The sequence below is a fragment of the Rhinoderma darwinii genome, chromosome 1 (assembly GCF_050947455.1).
Source record: "Rhinoderma darwinii isolate aRhiDar2 chromosome 1, aRhiDar2.hap1, whole genome shotgun sequence".
NCBI lineage: Eukaryota > Metazoa > Chordata > Amphibia > Anura > Rhinodermatidae > Rhinoderma > Rhinoderma darwinii.
Genome location: NC_134687.1, coordinates 477,009,036 through 477,026,464, shown reverse-complemented (window position 1 = coordinate 477,026,464; position 17,429 = coordinate 477,009,036). Strand labels below are relative to the sequence as shown.

Below are 17,429 nucleotides of genomic sequence, written 5' to 3'. Positions count from 1 at the left end.
GCGAGCCAGGGATGGCCCATACCTCTCAATAGCAGTTAATGATGCCGATTGGCTGATCTACACACACATAAACGCACCATGAAGGATAGCTGTGCACAGATTGAGGGTGTAGATGGACCCCCTCTTGATGACATACATGAACATATTATCTGGGTGTGCAACTACCAAGATGGCACTGACACAATTCTCCACACACACAATCCTCCATTACCTATTTTTGTCTTGTGTAACCCCTTCCTGAGACCTAATTGCAGATGACAGGTTGTCTTTGTGTACAGATGGAAGCACGTGGCACCATGTATCTGCGACAGTTGAACAAAGAAGAATCAATGCTACACAGAAGTTTTTTTATGTTCCCATTTTGGAGCCATAGAAGTTCATTGCTAGTTTTTCTTCAAAGACATTCTCTCATCAGATGTTCTTTCTAAATCACTTCAGTGGGCACTGTTGCACCATCTAAATGCTGCCTTGAGCTCTGATCTGAATCTACAGGGGGCACTGTGTGTGGCACTATCAACAGGGGGTACTGTGTGTGGCACTCTACAGCGGGCACTGTGTATAACTCTAACTACAGTGGGCACTGTGTGGCACTTTCTACGTGATGTCATTGCTGTAGGATCGGTGGGGACCACCGCAATGTAGGTGTTGGAGCGGCAGAGGGCAGCAGATTTGGTCGAAATTCATCTATGTGTATTTACCAAAAAGTAATTGAAACTCAATGTGTAAAATAAGACTCCATGTGATGCCACGACCCCACTTTTTTACACTTGTTAACCTGGCCGGAGTTTTTGGGTGGGAAAGTTGGCAACCCCAATTTCAGCTGGTGATACATGTAACTTTTCTGTTGTGTGACAGATGCATGAACACTTTAGCATAATATATACATTTTTGAGATAAAAAAAACAGTTAAGACCATGTTGTGACAAAGCTGTGTGTGCAAATCACACATTAAAAGTCGCTGTGTACCCCTAACCTATATGTGCAACTATTCAACCAAAAAGGGCTTTGGTTAAACAAATACCAAAACTTCAACCATTTTGAACTAACAACATAATTTTCATCATAAAATTCCCATGTGCATGTTTTTTTGAGGTAAAATAGTTAATTGATTAATTGTATATACAAAGTCGTGCATTTCTCTGCACAGTAGATTTAGTGCGGCGGAACTGTAAGTGAGGGTTTTATGTAGCCGGGGACATTTAGGAGTGTTGCACAAAGAGTCCGTCAGGTAAATTAAAGCACCTAATAACGTCCTGCGCGTAATGAAATTGGTATTTGCTCTTTGCCGTCGGGGGTGAGGCGTCCATTATTTCTACATTCCCCTTCAGAATGATAAATCAACGCGCGTTTATGATATAGGTGAATGTTTTACTACGCATGCGTGCTGCTTTGGGAGAGTTACGTCGTATAAGGGAACCACATATAGACCGGTCCCGAGTACTATTGTGTTATTGTGTTTGCAGGATGGGATACAAAGTTGTCGTTGTTATTACGACATGAAGCGCATGGTGAGGCTGAAAATATTCTTTATTCGTTGACTGGATATAGTTGGGATGTGTGCAATTTATTAGCATTATTGTAATTATTAATCATTTGTTTTCAGGGGTTTTCTGAGGAATTCAACACTGCCTACTAGTTTACATTATTCCGACCTTTATGTAAATGATGTATTAAAGTATATTAAATTAGATATTTTATTTTTTTTGTTCCTGACTGAAAAAAATGACAAAAATAAAATGAATATCTAATGCACAATGTATTTTATTTATGTCTGATGGTGGGGGTCCAATTCCTGGGACAGGTGTATTCGGCCCCCGGACTGGAGGCGTGGTGGGGGCTGTGCAGTCACTACTTTATATAGAGTTTTCGGTTTATCTGATCTGCAGAGAAATAAGGGATTGGATACTCTTGTGATCCGTTGTCCCCAAATCGATATGCCATATATATGTAATTTCATAGGAAACCGCCTGCAAAAGTGACTGCTAACTGACTGGACTATTCATGAGGCGGGTGACTTAACTCTAATGTCTAAATCACAAGCGACTTATCCTCTGTGTTGAAAAAGTTGCACGCTAACTTGCAAACACAGTTTACAAGCTCGCCAAACCGTAACTTGTATGTTTATTATGATCCGACAAGTCTCTAACGTGGTCATTCTATGGTATTTTAAGAGAAATATGGAAACTAAATGAATATTTGTAACCCAGCTAACCTGTATCTGATCAAGTATACCTATATGTGATGATACAACTGTTTAGCAACTGCAAAGAAAATATTAGCGCACGCTAGATTAACTCTTTATCCCCACACCTGGCGTGTGTGTAATGCTTTTGAATGGATTATTCTGATGTGCAATTGCTGACCATTCTGGACTACGACCTGGTAACCATAGCAGATTATATTTGGTTTACAGTAATAACCTGCTGAAGAGCCATCATGGACAAAAGTAATACAAACAGAAAACACCGTAGTAGAAGTAATTCTGACTCTCATCAGAAATCTGTGAAAAAGAAATCGACTTCTCGCCATAGAGACGGCAGCAGCAGTTCTTCACCTCTGCGGAAGAGCTCATCTCATGCTAAATATCATGCTGATACCTCGAGAAAAGGTTGGTGATGCCGCAGTTATGACACAACTTGGGCTCATTCCAAATTCAAGTAGCAGACATGTATTCAGGTTTACTTTGTGTTGCCAGTTTTTAGCAATAGTGTCTCAAAAGTACTAGTTAATGTTTATGTTGATTTCAGAAAAAGTAAAGGGGAGAAAGAGAAAGGTGAGCACTTCATCATCATCATCCACATCATCGTCATCATCGTTTTCCGCACGATCAGAGAAAAAGAAAAAAAGGAAGCATGAGACTAGCACATCATCTTCATCCAGCTCATCATCATCATCATCATGCTCTTCAAATGAATTAAATGACCGCTTTGAGCAAAGGAGTCGCAAGAAAAAGCAAGGAGATAAAAAACTGAAAAAGAAGAAGAAAAAGGTGAAAAGGAAAACCAAAAAACATAGCAAAAAAGAAATGGTCAAAGTGAAAGGCCAGGGAACCCCAAACAGGACTGAAGAATTCCATCCTGGACCCTCTCTAGATCTGTGGCAGAAGGAGTCTATGGAAAACACCGGCCCAGGTTAAGACTATAATTCTTCATGATCCTGTCATTTTTATATTTTTTTTATGAGCAGTTCCTGTAAATTGTGTCATAGTATGCTGTAAATTGCCATAGTATTCCAAAAAAAGAAAAGGTTTTTTTTGCACCTATTTAGCCAATTGAGAGGTTTTATTTATCTCAGTAAGAGAGAGAAAATCGCAGTCGTGCAGATATAATACCTTTTATAATGGCTAGTAAAAAAATAAATAATGTTGAACTGCAAGCTTTCAAGATAGCGCTTTGCTCGGGACTCCAGCACTGCTCCTGACATTTGGTCAGTGACTTCAGGGGTTTCCTATCGCTGGAGTCCACGAGCAGAGCATCAGCTGATGCTCTGCCTGGGGACCCCCGTAGTGCTGCGACGTCACTGTCCATATATGGACCGTGACTTCAGGGGTTTCCTATAGCTGGAGTTCCGGAGCAGAGCATATATGGACTGTGACGTCGGCAGCAGTACGAGAGTCCCCAGGCAGAGCATCAGCTGATGCTCTGCTCGGGGACTCGAGCGATCGGAAACCCCTGAAGTCACTGTCCATATATGGATAATATATGGACAGTGATGTCGGCAGCAGTAGTGGAGTCCCCGAGCAGAGCATCAGCTGAGGCTCTATTCGGGAACTCTAGCTATAGGAAACCCCTGAAGTCACTGACCAAATGTCGGGAGCAATGCTGGAGTCCCGAGCAAAGTGCTAGCTGATGCTCTGCTCGGTGGACTCCAGCAATAGACAATGTGACAGCCCCTTGCGGTCATGCCATTGATAACAGGCCGACACGAACAGCACAGGAAGCAAGCCCTCCGTCACGTAGGGCCGTGTCGGCGCGTCCTCAATATCAGCTCCCCTCTTCCCCTTGTGTATATAGTGCTATACAGCCCCATCCCCTTGTATATAGTGCTGCACAGCAATTCCCCTCTGTATATAGGGCTACACAGCCCCCTTCTCCCCTTGTATTTAGCGCTACACAGCCCCACTCCTCCCCTTGTATATAGCGCTACACAGCCCCACTCCTCCCCTTGTATATAGCGCTACACAGCCCCACTCCTCCCCTTGTATATAGCGCTACACAGCCCCACTCCTCCCCTTGTATATAGCGCTACACAGCCCCACTCCTCCCCTTGTATATAGCGCTACACAGCCCTCCTCCTTCTAACGTGACCTGCAGCCTATAGTATTCATTTGATGCACATACAGGTGAGGTCGCACATACAAGTGCTCATAGACTTTATATTATGCTCGTACTCCGATAAATTGATTTCCGGAAAAGCCAAACTGAAACTAAGCGGCTGAGCGCTCACACAAGCACCTCTGCTGCTTCGTTTTAGCGATTGGTGGGGGTCTCAGTGCTCAGACCCCCACCAATCAAAATTTCTGACATGTCACTATCAGTGTTGCCTATAAGGTGCGGAGCCGCGCACCTTCCACGATCCACCCGCTCACTAAACTTTAAAGCCTGCTTTTCGGAGAAAGCCGAACAGAAACGATGGGGCTGAGCACTCACATGAGCGCTTCTGTCGCTTAGTTTTAGCGATTCGTAGGGGTCTCAGTGCTCAGACCACCACCGATCAAACCTTCTGACATGTCCCTATGACATGTCAGAAGTTTGTTGAATATTAGGTTACCCTTTTAAAGGGGTTGTCCAGCTTTTTTTTGTTTTTTTTTACTCGCAAAATACATGTATTAGAAATTCTGCTCACATACATTTCTTATCGTGCTTGATGCCCCTGTCACAGTAGAATGGTATAGCACAGATTATTCCTGTGTAATGCATCAACAGGCTAACTGAATATGACTAGACATGGTGTCAGTCGTGTGACTCCACACACACCGTGTTGGCAATGTGGCCTATGTGAACAAGACTAAGGCCTTATTCACACGACAGTGAAAAAAAATGTCCATTTAAAACTGATCAACTGTCAGTTTTTCATGGCCATTTTGCATCAGTGTGTGTCTAAATTTTCATCCATTTCAAGTCCATCTGTCCGTTTTTAATGGCCGTTTGACATCCATTTCGCATCAGTTTTTCATGGCCGTTAAAAAAACTGATGAATTTCATTGGTCAGGCTTTTTTTGTCCCAACCCCCTGAAAACAACCAAAGGAAGGTCACATGTTCACCTAGACACTATTTACAGCCTCCCTGTATATGATGCCACACACCTCCCTGTATATGATGCCACACACCTCCCTGTATATGATGCCACACACCTCCCTGTATATGATGCCACACACCTCCCTGTATATGATGCCACACACCTCCCTGTATATGATGCCACACACCTCCCTGTATATGATGCCAAACACCTCCCTGTATATGATGCCACACACCTCCCTGTAGATGATGCCACACCAGCCTCCCTGTATATGATGCCACACGCCTCCCTGTATATGATGCCACACCAGCCTCCCTGTATATGATGCCACACACCTCCCTGTATATGATGCCACACGCCTCCCTGTATATGATGCCACACCAGCCTCCCTGTATATGATGCCAGACGCCTCCCTGTAGATGCCAGACGCCTCCCTGTAGATGCCAGACGCCTCCCTGTAGATGATGCCACACACCTCCCTGTAGATGATGCCACACGCCTCCCTGTAGATGCCACACGCCTCCCTGTAGATGATGCCACACGCCTCCCTGTAGATGATGCCACACGCCCCCTGTAGATGATGCCACACGCCCCCTGTAGATGATGCCACACGCCTCCTGTAGATGATGCCACACGCCTCCCTGTAGATGATGCCACACGCCTCCCTGTAGATGATGCCACACGCCTCCCTGTAGATGATGCCACACGCCTCCCTGTAGATGATGCCACACGCCTCCCTGTAGATGATGCCACACGCCTCCCTGTAGATGATGCCACACGCCTCCCTGTAGATGATGCCACACGCCTCCCTGTAGATGATGCCACACGCCTCCATGTAGATGCCACACCAGCCTCCCTGTAGATGCCACACGCCCCCTGTAGATGATGCCACACCAGCCTCCCTGTAGATGCCACACGCCCCCTGTAGATGATGCCACACGCCTCCCTGTAGATGCCACACGCCTCCCTGTAGATGCCACACGCCTCCCTGTAGATGATGCCACACGCCTCCCTGTAGATGATGCCACACGCCTCCCTGTAGATGATGCCACACGCCTCCCTGTAGATGATGCCACACGCCTCCCTGTAGATGATGCCACACGCCTCCCTGTAGATGATGCCACACCAGCCTCCCTGTAGATCGTGCCACACCAGCCTCCCTGTAGATCGTGCTACACCAGCCTCCTTGTAGATGCTACACCAGCCTCCTTGTAGATGCCACACCAGCCTCCTTGTAGATGCCAAACCAGCCTCCTTGTAGATGCCACACCAGCCTCCTTGTAGATGCCACACCAGCCTCCTTGTAGATGCCACACCAGCCTCCCTGTAGATGCCACACCAGCCTCCCTGTAGATGCCACACCAGCCTCCTTGTAGATGCCACACCAGCCTCCTTGTAGATGCCACACCAGCCTCCCTGTAAATGCCACACCAGCCTCCCTGTACATGATGCCACACCAGCCTCCCTGTAGATGCCACACCAGCCTGCCTATAGATCGTGCCACATACTCACGGGTGCAGCGCCGTCTCTCCTCTTCTTCAGGTATGGTCACTCGTCTGCATGGGATCTGGCAAGGCAGTGCGACGGGGCGGTGACGTCATCGAGGCGCCTTCAAACCCGAGTGACCACAGACGAGTGACCACACCTGAAGAAGCGCCGCAAACGTGAGTATGCCAACGATAGCCAGCAAGGGAACTAGTAGTTCCCTTGCCAGTCCCCATGTAACAGATCCGTTTTTAACGGTTGTTACATGTATTGACAGCCGTTAAAAACGGATCCATTGACTTCTATGGGGGCCGTCAGGCCGTTAAAACGGCCAAAAATAGGACATGTCCTATTTTTTGATGGCCATTATTCACGGGCCGTTAAAAAAACGGCCGTGTGAATGCACCCATAGAACATCATTGTTCTGAAAACGGCCATGTGAAAGCCGTTAAAAGGACGGCCATCACATGGCCGTTTTTCACTGTCGTGTGAAAGAGGCCTAATGGTGGGATAGTGATAAACAATTGAGTCACTGTTTATAAAATAGCTGCCTGTCTCTAGGTGATGTTGTTAAAGTTAAATAAAATAAAAAAAAAGACAGGAGGAAGAATGTAAATCTGCTCCTCCCAGACACTGACAGACAATGATGAGATGTTGCTGTAGGTAGAAATACTTACCTGCTGGATAATTGGACAGTGGTCACATGACTGTCCATTCAGTTATCTTATGGGTGATTTTTTTTGTTAGGGACAATTCTGTGGACTGCACCATTTTTTTATTTTTAGACCACTTCACTGATATAAGAAGGGTATGTGAGCAAAATGTGAAATACATGTATATTAGAAATCTGTATGATTTCCTATTCTATAAATAAATTAATAGAAAAAAAAAGAGTGGACAACCCCTTTAACTCTGCAAGCTCATTCTGCTGTTCTGTTGTTTTTATTTCAATGACCATTTATTACACCACGTCTCTGTGCTTTTGTGTATCTATCTATTTATCTATCTATCCAGGCATTTTGTAGTTCCATGCATAATGAAGAGACTGCACTCGGCCGCTGCAGCGAGCGCCGATCAACGAGACATCGTTGATCGGAGCTACGGATGGGGACGATCGGTTGTTACTCAGATCACTCATCCCCATACATTACCATCATGTCGGCAGCACGTCTCCTTGTTTACACAGAGATGTGCTGCCAACAACGATAATCTTTTACTTTTTTTTTTTTTAAACGATACGACCAGCATATGATTGAGCGTTTGCCCGTTCCTCTACTGATCGTTCCCCTTTTTACACAGGGTAATTATCGGCAACGAGCATTCTATGAACGCTTGTCTGCCCGATAATCGCCCAGTGTAAAACCCCCTTTAAGTAGTCTCGAGAGCTTGCTGTTTAACATAATTTATTTGGGATTACCATTAAAAGGTATTATATCTGCAAGACTATTTTGCTTCTCTCTTACGGAGAGCAATAGCATTCTCTTATATGCATCTAAAAAATGGAATGGCAATAAATAAGCTTTTCAGATTATAATAATTTCATTAACTGACTAGTTCACTATAACAATATTATTTCTGTTTGTCCATAAGTTTTGACCGATGAACAAAAAACTCGTATTCAAGCAATGAAACCAATGACCAAGGAAGAGTGGGATGCTCGTCAGAGTGTTATCCGCAGAGTGACGGACCCAGAAACTGGTAGAATGAGGTGATTATAATGCTTAATTGTGACTCCACACTGCAAATTAATGTTTATATACCCATTACCTACATCCAAACATTTTGTGAGCAGAACTAGTCTTTGTTTGGAACTAGTAAGATGATAGTGAATCAATAAGATATTATTGGCATTGAGCCTATACACGGGATGTGCACGCTTTGGGTATTACATATAGGAGTGATTCATTTGATAAGGAAAAAAAACCTACTACAACGCAGAGATCCTACATTCTTATGCAGAATAGTATATTTCCCATCCAATATGTTTTTTTGACAATGACATGTCAGAGACATCCAGGTGTATTGGTTGACCTGGCCTGGATAAATCTTAACTTTTGGAGCTAGTGGCTAGGCAAGGCTAAGAGCCAGGAACAACGAGCTGTGGGTCTGTGTCCGCACTGCAACCGGAGATATTTGAACCTAGCCTTTTACATAACTGTATAAACATGCGTTTTTTAGCTGCAGTTTTACTGTGACTGAAAAAAACCACTATTTACATGCGGTTTTGCCATTGTTCGCAATTGCTGTAAAACTACAGTAAAAAAACCGAATGTACTTCCATTCAGTTTTGCCATGGTACTGTAATGGTGCAGCTCTCTGCTGCCCCAGAGAGCTAACCATGTGAATGTTCCTCATGTCAACTGCTCTGCCACACACAGTAGTCACAAAAGGACTAGCTTCCCTTCCAAACATACATGTGGTCTACAGCTTAAGCTGGTCATACACATTAGAAAAAGGTTGGCTACTTCCACTGATTTTGACCAGGATCAGGCCGAAATCAGGATCAGGCGTTTTGGGGTTCAGCATGCCCAATCCTTATTTTCCCCCCTGCAGATGATCTCTGCCAGAGGTGTTTGGCAGAAGCTAATCCCCCCTCTAGCTGTAAACCTGCATGTATGACTGATCTGAGTTAGCACGTTTATGGGAGAATTAAGGAAGATGTCGTCAAAAAATTCTATGGTTTTGATTTGTCTTAGCCCCTCTGCTGCCAAGATGTAACTTTTAAATGCTTGACAGTCCAAGGTGCAGCTTTCTACCCAGATATTTTGCTTGTTTTTGTTTTTTTTCCCCCGTGTTTTATTGTTTTTAGAATAGGCAAAAGCAATTTAACAGGCTGAGCCCACTCCATAGAACGAGTGTGTCTGCTGTATCTTACAGCGAGATCCTGCTCGTTTAACCCCTTAGATGCTGCAGTCAATAGCGTCCGCAGCACCTAAGCCGTTAGAATGAGGGGTATGGTAGAGCAGAAGAAAAAGATAAATCCACTTCAGCACTGCCCGGTGAGCCCGCACCCAGGATGGAGACGCCTCGTTAAAAGTCTTGTGTTTTAATAATTAACCTAAAAGAACAGTAGCTACGTGTTTTGAGGTCGGACTGACCTCTTCCTCAGGCTAATAATGTTTTATTAGCTTGAGGAAGAGGTCGGTCCGACCTCGAAACACGTAACTGCTATTCTTTTAAATTAATTATTAAAACACAAGACTTTTAAAGAACACTATGGTTTGGAATTATTATTTTCCATGAGTTACCTTCTCGACCTCTCCATCTGAACGAGGCGTCTCCATCCTGGGTGCGGGCTCACCGGACAGTGCTGAAGTGGATTTATCTTTTTCTTCTGTTCTACACTAATAATTATGGAGCCCTCAGCCGGCATTGGCACGGATCTTTAGCAGCAGTCCTGGTCTATACTGATCCACAGATATGCATCGCAGGATGTTGTTCCTAACACAACGTCACCAGGTTAGCAGAATCGCCCACCTGACTTACCACAGGTTTCTGTCCACGTTTGATGCACTATGTGTGCCGGTCGTGCTCTTTTTCTTTTTTTTCCTCCCCTTCTAGATACTTGATCGCAGGGTGCTGATGGTTGTCTTGGCGGCCACCTTTGTTCTCCTAGTAAGCCCTGCCAGAGTATATTGTGCAAGCTAGTAAACATTTTTTTGTATGTGTGTGTGTGTATATATATATATATGTATGTATGTGTTCAATAAAATCCATTTCCCCCAAAAGCAATGTAGAAAATAACATAAAAACTCTGAAATATCACAATATAAGATTATTTAACCTGCACAGTGAACACTGTAAAAATAAAAAAATTTAAACGCCAGAATCGCTGTTTTTATGGTCACCTCCGCTACAAAAAATGGAATAAGTGATCAAAAAGCTCTCAACCTGCTCAATCGACGGAAAAATAAAAAAGTTACGGCTCTCCGTGTATGGCTACACAACAAAAATTATTTTTAACAATTCATTTTTTTTTAGTCTACGGTGAAAGCCGAAGAAACTAAACTCAAAAATCAATATAGGAATCGGTTTTATTTCCCATTCTACCCCACAAATAATTTTTTCCCAGTTTCCTAGTACATTATATGGTACAATAAATAATACCATGAAAAATGACAACTTGTCTCGCAAAAAACAAATCCTCATGTAGCTATGTTGACGGATATAAAAAAGTTATGGCTTTTGGATTGTGGGGAGGAAAAAGCGAAGATGAAAAATGGCTGCGGAGGAAAGGGGTTAATAAACATAGAAGTGGGAGATGAAAAGGTTTAAAGGTGGGGGGGCAGAGGTAAGGTGATATATACTAAGGGGATCCAGATGGAATTGACCAGTCCAGGAGGGATAATGCAACAGCAGTTACCAGTTGTACTCAGAACACATCCAGGGCACAGGGAAATGCACAGTGGCATCATTATTTTGGGTAAAAAAGCTATCCTCCAGGAGCATGGTGGAATATGACATGGCAATAAACAACACCTGTAAGATTGGGGGGGGGGAACCAACTATTTATTTTGTGCTCTTCTAGGCACATATACAATTTATGATCAGCACTGTATCTGTTTCTCATGCAGACTTATTAAAGGAGATGGTGAAGTACTTGAAGAAATCGTAAGCCAAGATCGCCACCGAGAGATCAATAAGGTGTGTGTGTCTGTTAACATAATGCCAACTTACACTGCTTAACCCTTTCACTACCAAGGACTTATGTAATAGATCATCACTTGCCGCAGCTAGAAATTAAACTGAAATTTAGGTCTTAGTATCATATTAAAGCCCCAAAGCTTAGCTTTTAAATTATACCAGGCTCGTTTGAAGTCAGGAATCTGGATGAAAAGTTTTACTTCCCTGTTTAGTGTCCCTGTAAGGAAGAGGTGGGAAGCTACAAACGAGAGCAGGAAGAAGTTACTGTCATCTCTTCGCCTGTATAGCCTTTCAGAGACCCCAGGAGGGTGGAATATAACAACTTTTCTTCATGTTATATCTCCCCTTTTACCCATGAGAGAAAATATGTACTGCCTGATTATCCCGTTTAGGGCAGTGGTGTAGCAATATGGGCCGCAGTTGCCACGCAGCGCTAACCGTGTATAAAATTATTTAAGTCTTTATTTGCCGAGACGCCGGCACTAGGCTGCCTAGTAACGGATCGGTAGGGCTGAGGGCTCCTTAGTTGTCACTGTTACATGGTACACTCCGAGTACCATGTGAACATGACGTCACGTGTGGGGCGTTCCTGCCAGCCAGGAAGAGAATGCAACGTGCGTTGTATTGTGCTGTCTGTGTTTGCAGAGGGAGGGGAGGGCCCTTAAAGAGGCTCTGTCACCACATTATAAGTGCCCTGTCTCCTATATAAGGAGATCGGCGCTATAATGTAGGTGACAGTAATGATTTTTATTTAAAAAAACGATCTATTTTCACCACTTTATTAGCAATTTTAGATTTATGCTAATGAGTTTCTTAATGCCCAAGTGGTCGTGTTTTTACTTTAGACCAAGTGGGCGTTGTACAGGGGAGTGTATGACGCTGACCAATCAGCCTCATGCACTCCTCTCCATTCATTTACTCAGCGCATAGGGATCCTGCTAGATCCTTATGTGCTGTCTTATAGTAACACATTAACAATACTGAAGTGTTTAGACAGTGAATAGACATTCCACGGGATGTCTATTCATAATCCCTGCACTTTGTTGCTCTGTCTGTGGTAGTTACAGCAGAGGAAGCGTAATCTCGCGAGATTACGTGGTAAATGACAGGTTATGACGGGAACCTTATATTGTGGGGGCTGTTGAACATGGTGGCTGGGCATAGGCGCACGCAGGGGTCTGGTGGTGTTGGGGAAGCTTCTACTAAAGGAGTGAGAAAATAATAGTTGTACATTTTATTTCCCCCTGCACCTGATCAGACCATTTGTTGACTCCGTGACTCGGGTGTTTTTATGGCATCTGATCCCTTCCGTTCTGGTGATTTTGTGAAGATGTGTGCATGTAGGCATAAGTGGCATATATGAACGCTGCACATCATGAACTCTTACTGTTAGGAGGGTTTGTGTATCTCAGGCTCTGCTTGTGTTTTGATACAAAATTGCATGAAGGCGCCCATGATGCTAAAGTGCTGTGTTGCATTTTCACAATGTGCCAGGTGCCTACATTCAGAAAATCTAAAATAAAAAATCATATTATACACCCATGTTTAATATGTGCTTGTCAAAAATGTGAAAACGGTCCAGACAGCAAAAGAATTAAAGGGGGATTACCTGGTTTGAAAATATTTTATTTTATTTTTTTGTTAGAGGGGTCCTCCAACAATACTGAACACAGGGTTTCCTGCAGGTAGGACCCCCAGCGATTAGCTGTAATATGTGTAGGAGTATGTATTTCATTCCTCTGCAGTGGCAGCAGTTACTGTACATGGTTTTTATAGAAATCAATGGGGTGTCCATGTAATGCACAGACCTACAGTGTGAGAAATGCTGTTTGTGGCCAGTCTCTTCTCTGGTAAATAGATGAGGATTCTGAATGGGGACCATCTCTATTTAATCAGAATATTCTAATTGGTTTAAAAATATATATTTTCAAATACCCTGACAACCCATTTTAATAATATTTGCTTCTAACATACAGCTGTCTCCTAAATATGAACACACGGAACATGCTTAAAGCGTACCTAACCTTTCAAGTGATTTTTCAGAATAACCTGTCGTGTAGATAAGGAATGACACTATTTCTGGCCATTGTATGACTTATAGCCTGCATTTTTTTTTAGCATTTTTCCCTTTTTGCAGGCTCTATCTCTGATGCCTTATTTTGACAAGCGTGTTTTCTTAACAGCCGATAGGCACCCGTGGAGGACCCGTTTTCACGGATTACTCATAGACTTGAATCTATTGAGGGATCTGCAAAATCGGACAAAAATAGGTTTATGTCCTATTTTTTTCACGAGCTGTTAAAACATTGGCCGTGTGAACAGCCCCATAGAAATACATGCAGCCGTGTGACGGCTCCTAAAAAAACGGCCATCACATGGACGATTTCAACGCATGTCTGAATGAGGCATTATTCTACGTTTTCTCTGAGCTAGTGGGCAGAGCCTAACTGCTATCATGTGTTCTATCCACTGCACACATAGAAGAGGAGAATTCTTCTGCTTTCCGACCGGTCACATATATAAAATCAGCAGCAGCATGGAGGACACCATACAGCATTAATGAGCAGTGTAGCTGTTAATCTAGCCCTGGGGTGAAATATAACACGTACTAGAAGCTGCAGCAGCACCTCTGTCTCTGCCTTTCTCACTTTCCTCCCCTCCTCTCGCCGTGAGCTGATGGTCCGTCTTGTTTGGGAGAGATGCAAAAATAAGTAAATTCCGAGTCGGTTTACAGTTGGGGGAAGCCTGAAGTAGAGAGAGAGGCATATTACTCTAAGATATATTACAAAGTTTCTTATATTCGCTTATACTATTGATTTATGCAAAGTTTGTTAAAAACTTAGTGACCATTTAAATAGCTTTATCTGGTTATTTAAATAAACAATTTCAATTTAGAAGGCGACTATTCGATATTTATAGAAAAAAACCAAACTCCATTACAGGGGTTGTCCACCTTCTGACAACTGATGACCTATCCACTGGTATGTCATTGGTGCCGGTCCGACACCCGGACCCCGCAACGATAAGCCACTACGGGGGCATGCGGGCACCAGATGTTGTGGCACATAGTGCTATGTACGTAGCATAGCGGCCGTGCTGCAGGTCTGCTCCTATTCACTTGAATAGGAGCAGAGCTGCAGCTTGGTCGCTATTCAGTGGCCAGAGCTAACTGCTTCCGTTTTGTACGTCCGGTGCACAGAGACATCGGACCAGCTGATCTGTACGGGGCCCGGGTGTCGGACCCCCACAGATCATGTACTGACGACCTGTCAGAAGCTGTAAAACCCCTTTAATCCATCTTAGATTTGATTTGTATTAGGGCTTATTCAGACGAATGTATAATACGTCCGTGCACTGCGCGTGATTTTCACGCGCGTCGCATGGACCTATGTTAGTCAATGGGGCCGTTCAGACTGTCAGTGATTTTCACGCAGCGTATGTCCGCTGCGTAAAACTCACGAAATGTCCTATATCTGCCTGTTTTTCGCGCATCACGCACCCATTGAAGTCAATGGGTGTGTGAAAACCGCGCACGGCACACGGAAGCACTTCCGTGTGCCGCGTGCGATGCGCGCTACAGTAGTCAAAACTAGGAATGAAAACAGAAAAGCACCACGTGCTTTTCTGTTTACAAACATAAAAACAGAGTGTCCTAATGATGGCGGCTGCGCGAAAATCACACAGCCACGCATTATATGCTGCTGACACACGGAGCTTTTATGGACCTTTTGCGCGTGCAAAACGCCACGTATTTTGCGTGCGCAAAACGCACACGCTCGTGTGAATCCGGCCTTAGGGTTAGATTGAGTGTTGGGGTATGATCACACACAAAATAAAAAACTTCAGAAAATACGGAGCTGTTTTCAAGGGAAAACAGCTCCTGATTTTTATACGTTTTTTAATCACTCGCGTTTTCCGTGGCCTTTGTGATAGACGTTTTTGGAGCTGTTTTTCTATAGAGTCTATGAAAAAATGCTCCAAAAACGGCCCAAGAAGTGATATGCACTTCTGTTTCGCGGCCTTATAAAAACACCCCGTCGTAAGGGTATGTGCACACGATAAGTGTCTTTTACGTCTGAAAAGACAGACTGTTTTCAGGAGAAAACAGCTGCCTCGTTTCAGACGTAAAAGCTCCTCCTCGCATTATGCGAGGCGTCTGTGACGCTCGTAAATCTTGAGCTGCTCTTCATTGACTTCAATGAAGAACGGCTCAAATTACGTAGCAAAGAAGTTTCCTGCACTTCTTTGCCGAGGCAGTCAATTTACACGTCGTCGTTTGACAGCTGTCAAACGACGATGCGTAAATTACAGGTCTTCTGCACAGTACGTCGGCAAACCCATTCAAATGAATGGGCAGATGTTTGCCAACGTATTGCAGCCCTATTTTCAGACGTAAAACGAGGCATAAAACGCCTCGTTTACGTCTGAAAATAGGTCGTGTGAACCCAGCCTAACAGAGCACAGTTTTTCCCATTGAAATCAAAGGGTTGGGAAGCGTTCTGCTTCTGATTTTTGAGCCGTTTTTCGGGACGCTTACGACTCGAAAAACAGCTGAAAATACTCTGTGTGAACATATCCTTAGGCTGGATTCACACGAGCATGTTCGGTCCGTAAAGGACGGAACGTATTTCGGCCGCAAGTCCCGGACCAAACACAGTGCAGGGAGCCGGGCTCCTGGCATCATAGTTATGTACGACGCTAGGAGTCCCTGCCTCTCCGGAGAACTACTGTCCCGTACTGAAAACATGATTACAGTATGGGACAGTTGTCCGGCAGCGAGGCAGGGACTCCTAGCGTCGTACATAACTATGATGCTAGGAGCCCGGCTCCCTGCAGTGTGTTTGGTCCAGGACTTGCGGCCAAAATACGTTCCGTCCTTTATGGACCGAACATGCTCGTGTGAATCCAGCCTTAGAGACAGAGGAGCCACTGTCAGTCCAGCTGACTGATGGATTCAAGCAGTGTTATGCAGCATCTATGTATAGTGGATAGCTATATAAATGCTGCATCTCTAAAATGAAACATTTTTTAATAAAACGACAGTAGAAAAATTATTAGTATGCAAAAACGGCATTAATGGAAAGGACAAAAGCATGTCTCCAGGGAGCTGATTTGTGAGAGCTGTGCGATTCCTTCCTTACGTTGTTTGCTTACGTTATGTTTTGCAGCATGCAACAGAAAGTGATGGCTTGACTTTCCAGATGATGTCAGGGATGTTCTAATTTCCAACAAAGTGTTGGATTTTCAAGTCTACTCCTTTGGTCATTCTGCATCCTGGTGAAACTTCAAAGGTAGATTTACAGACATCAGACCGTCCGTGACGGCATACAGAACATACTTTTAATTGCTCTGAAATCTATGTTGTACAATGTACACAGTATGTATGCATTTTAATTTTAATAATTTTAACACAGAATGACAGATACAATGTGTAAGACTATAGGCCTCGTTTTATTTAGCATGAGAACTTATTTTAAGTTGGATTTAAAAAAAAAAAAAAAAAAATGTTTTATCCAAGCTTGGTGGGCTTTCTAAGATTACTCCTAATAAATAAATAACAAAAAAAATATATATAATCTCTCTCATATTTCATAATGACAGATACGTATCCCAAAACTGCGTCTGAGAATACAAGGGTAACATACAAAAAGAGCAGACTAAGGATTTGAGGTAGAATCAATGATCAGGCCATGTAGTGGGAGAGTTGGCAAGTGCTTATAACAATCAGATGTTCTTATTACCCAGGAGACCTACAACTCTGAGCAGTACAAATGACCCTTCCCTTTTATCATAGAAAAATGAAGGATCGGTACCTGCTACACTCCTGCAATAATGCACTTGCTCTGGGGTTGTCCTAGTAACGCCAATTGTTTTCCATGCATGGTCGTCTTGTCATGTGACCGCTACTCATAACACATTTATATGTGTGGTGGTGATGTCATAGGAAGTCCATTCTTTATTTTGTAAATGTAAAGAATTGTATGAATAGTGGGTATTTTATCAGGCATTTATGAGAACTACCACAAGCGGACACCAGTTTTCCTGCAGTAACAAATGATTA

At 43.6% G+C, this 17,429-nt stretch overlaps 1 protein-coding gene across 5 annotated transcripts; it reads left to right on the top strand.

Moving 5' to 3' along the window:
* The first annotated feature begins 1,191 nt into the window (after nucleotides 1-1,191).
* On the top strand, nucleotides 1,192-16,933 carry ARL6IP4 (ARF like GTPase 6 interacting protein 4). 5 transcript variants are annotated; one of them, XM_075834094.1, is made up of 7 exons: nucleotides 1,192-1,228; nucleotides 2,414-2,608; nucleotides 2,748-3,131; nucleotides 8,315-8,432; nucleotides 11,299-11,368; nucleotides 13,014-13,053; nucleotides 16,537-16,933. In XM_075834094.1, the coding sequence occupies exons 2-7, from the start codon at nucleotides 2,437-2,439 to the stop codon at nucleotides 16,551-16,553; spliced, it is 801 nt and encodes a 266-aa protein (XP_075690209.1). In that variant the 5' UTR covers nucleotides 1,192-1,228; nucleotides 2,414-2,436; the 3' UTR covers nucleotides 16,554-16,933. The 5 variants fall into 5 exon arrangements, with proteins under 5 accessions (XP_075690209.1, XP_075690210.1, XP_075690207.1 ...); XM_075834095.1 differs by lacking the exon at nucleotides 1,192-1,228 and adding an exon at nucleotides 1,243-1,294; XM_075834092.1 differs by lacking the exon at nucleotides 1,192-1,228 and adding an exon at nucleotides 1,243-1,359.
* Nucleotides 16,934-17,429: the final 496 nt, after the last annotated feature.

Coding starts and splice junctions, on each gene's coding strand:
- ARL6IP4 (XM_075834094.1), top strand. CDS start 2,437: ATGGACAAAAGTAATACAAACAGAAAACACCGTAGTAGAAGTAATTCT. Junction 2,609..2,747: donor TGCTGATACCTCGAGAAAAG/GTTGGTGATGCC, acceptor TGTTGATTTCAG/AAAAAGTAAAGGGGAGAAAG. Junction 11,369..13,013: donor GCCACCGAGAGATCAATAAG/GTGTGTGTGTCT, acceptor TTTTTTTGTTAG/AGGGGTCCTCCAACAATACT.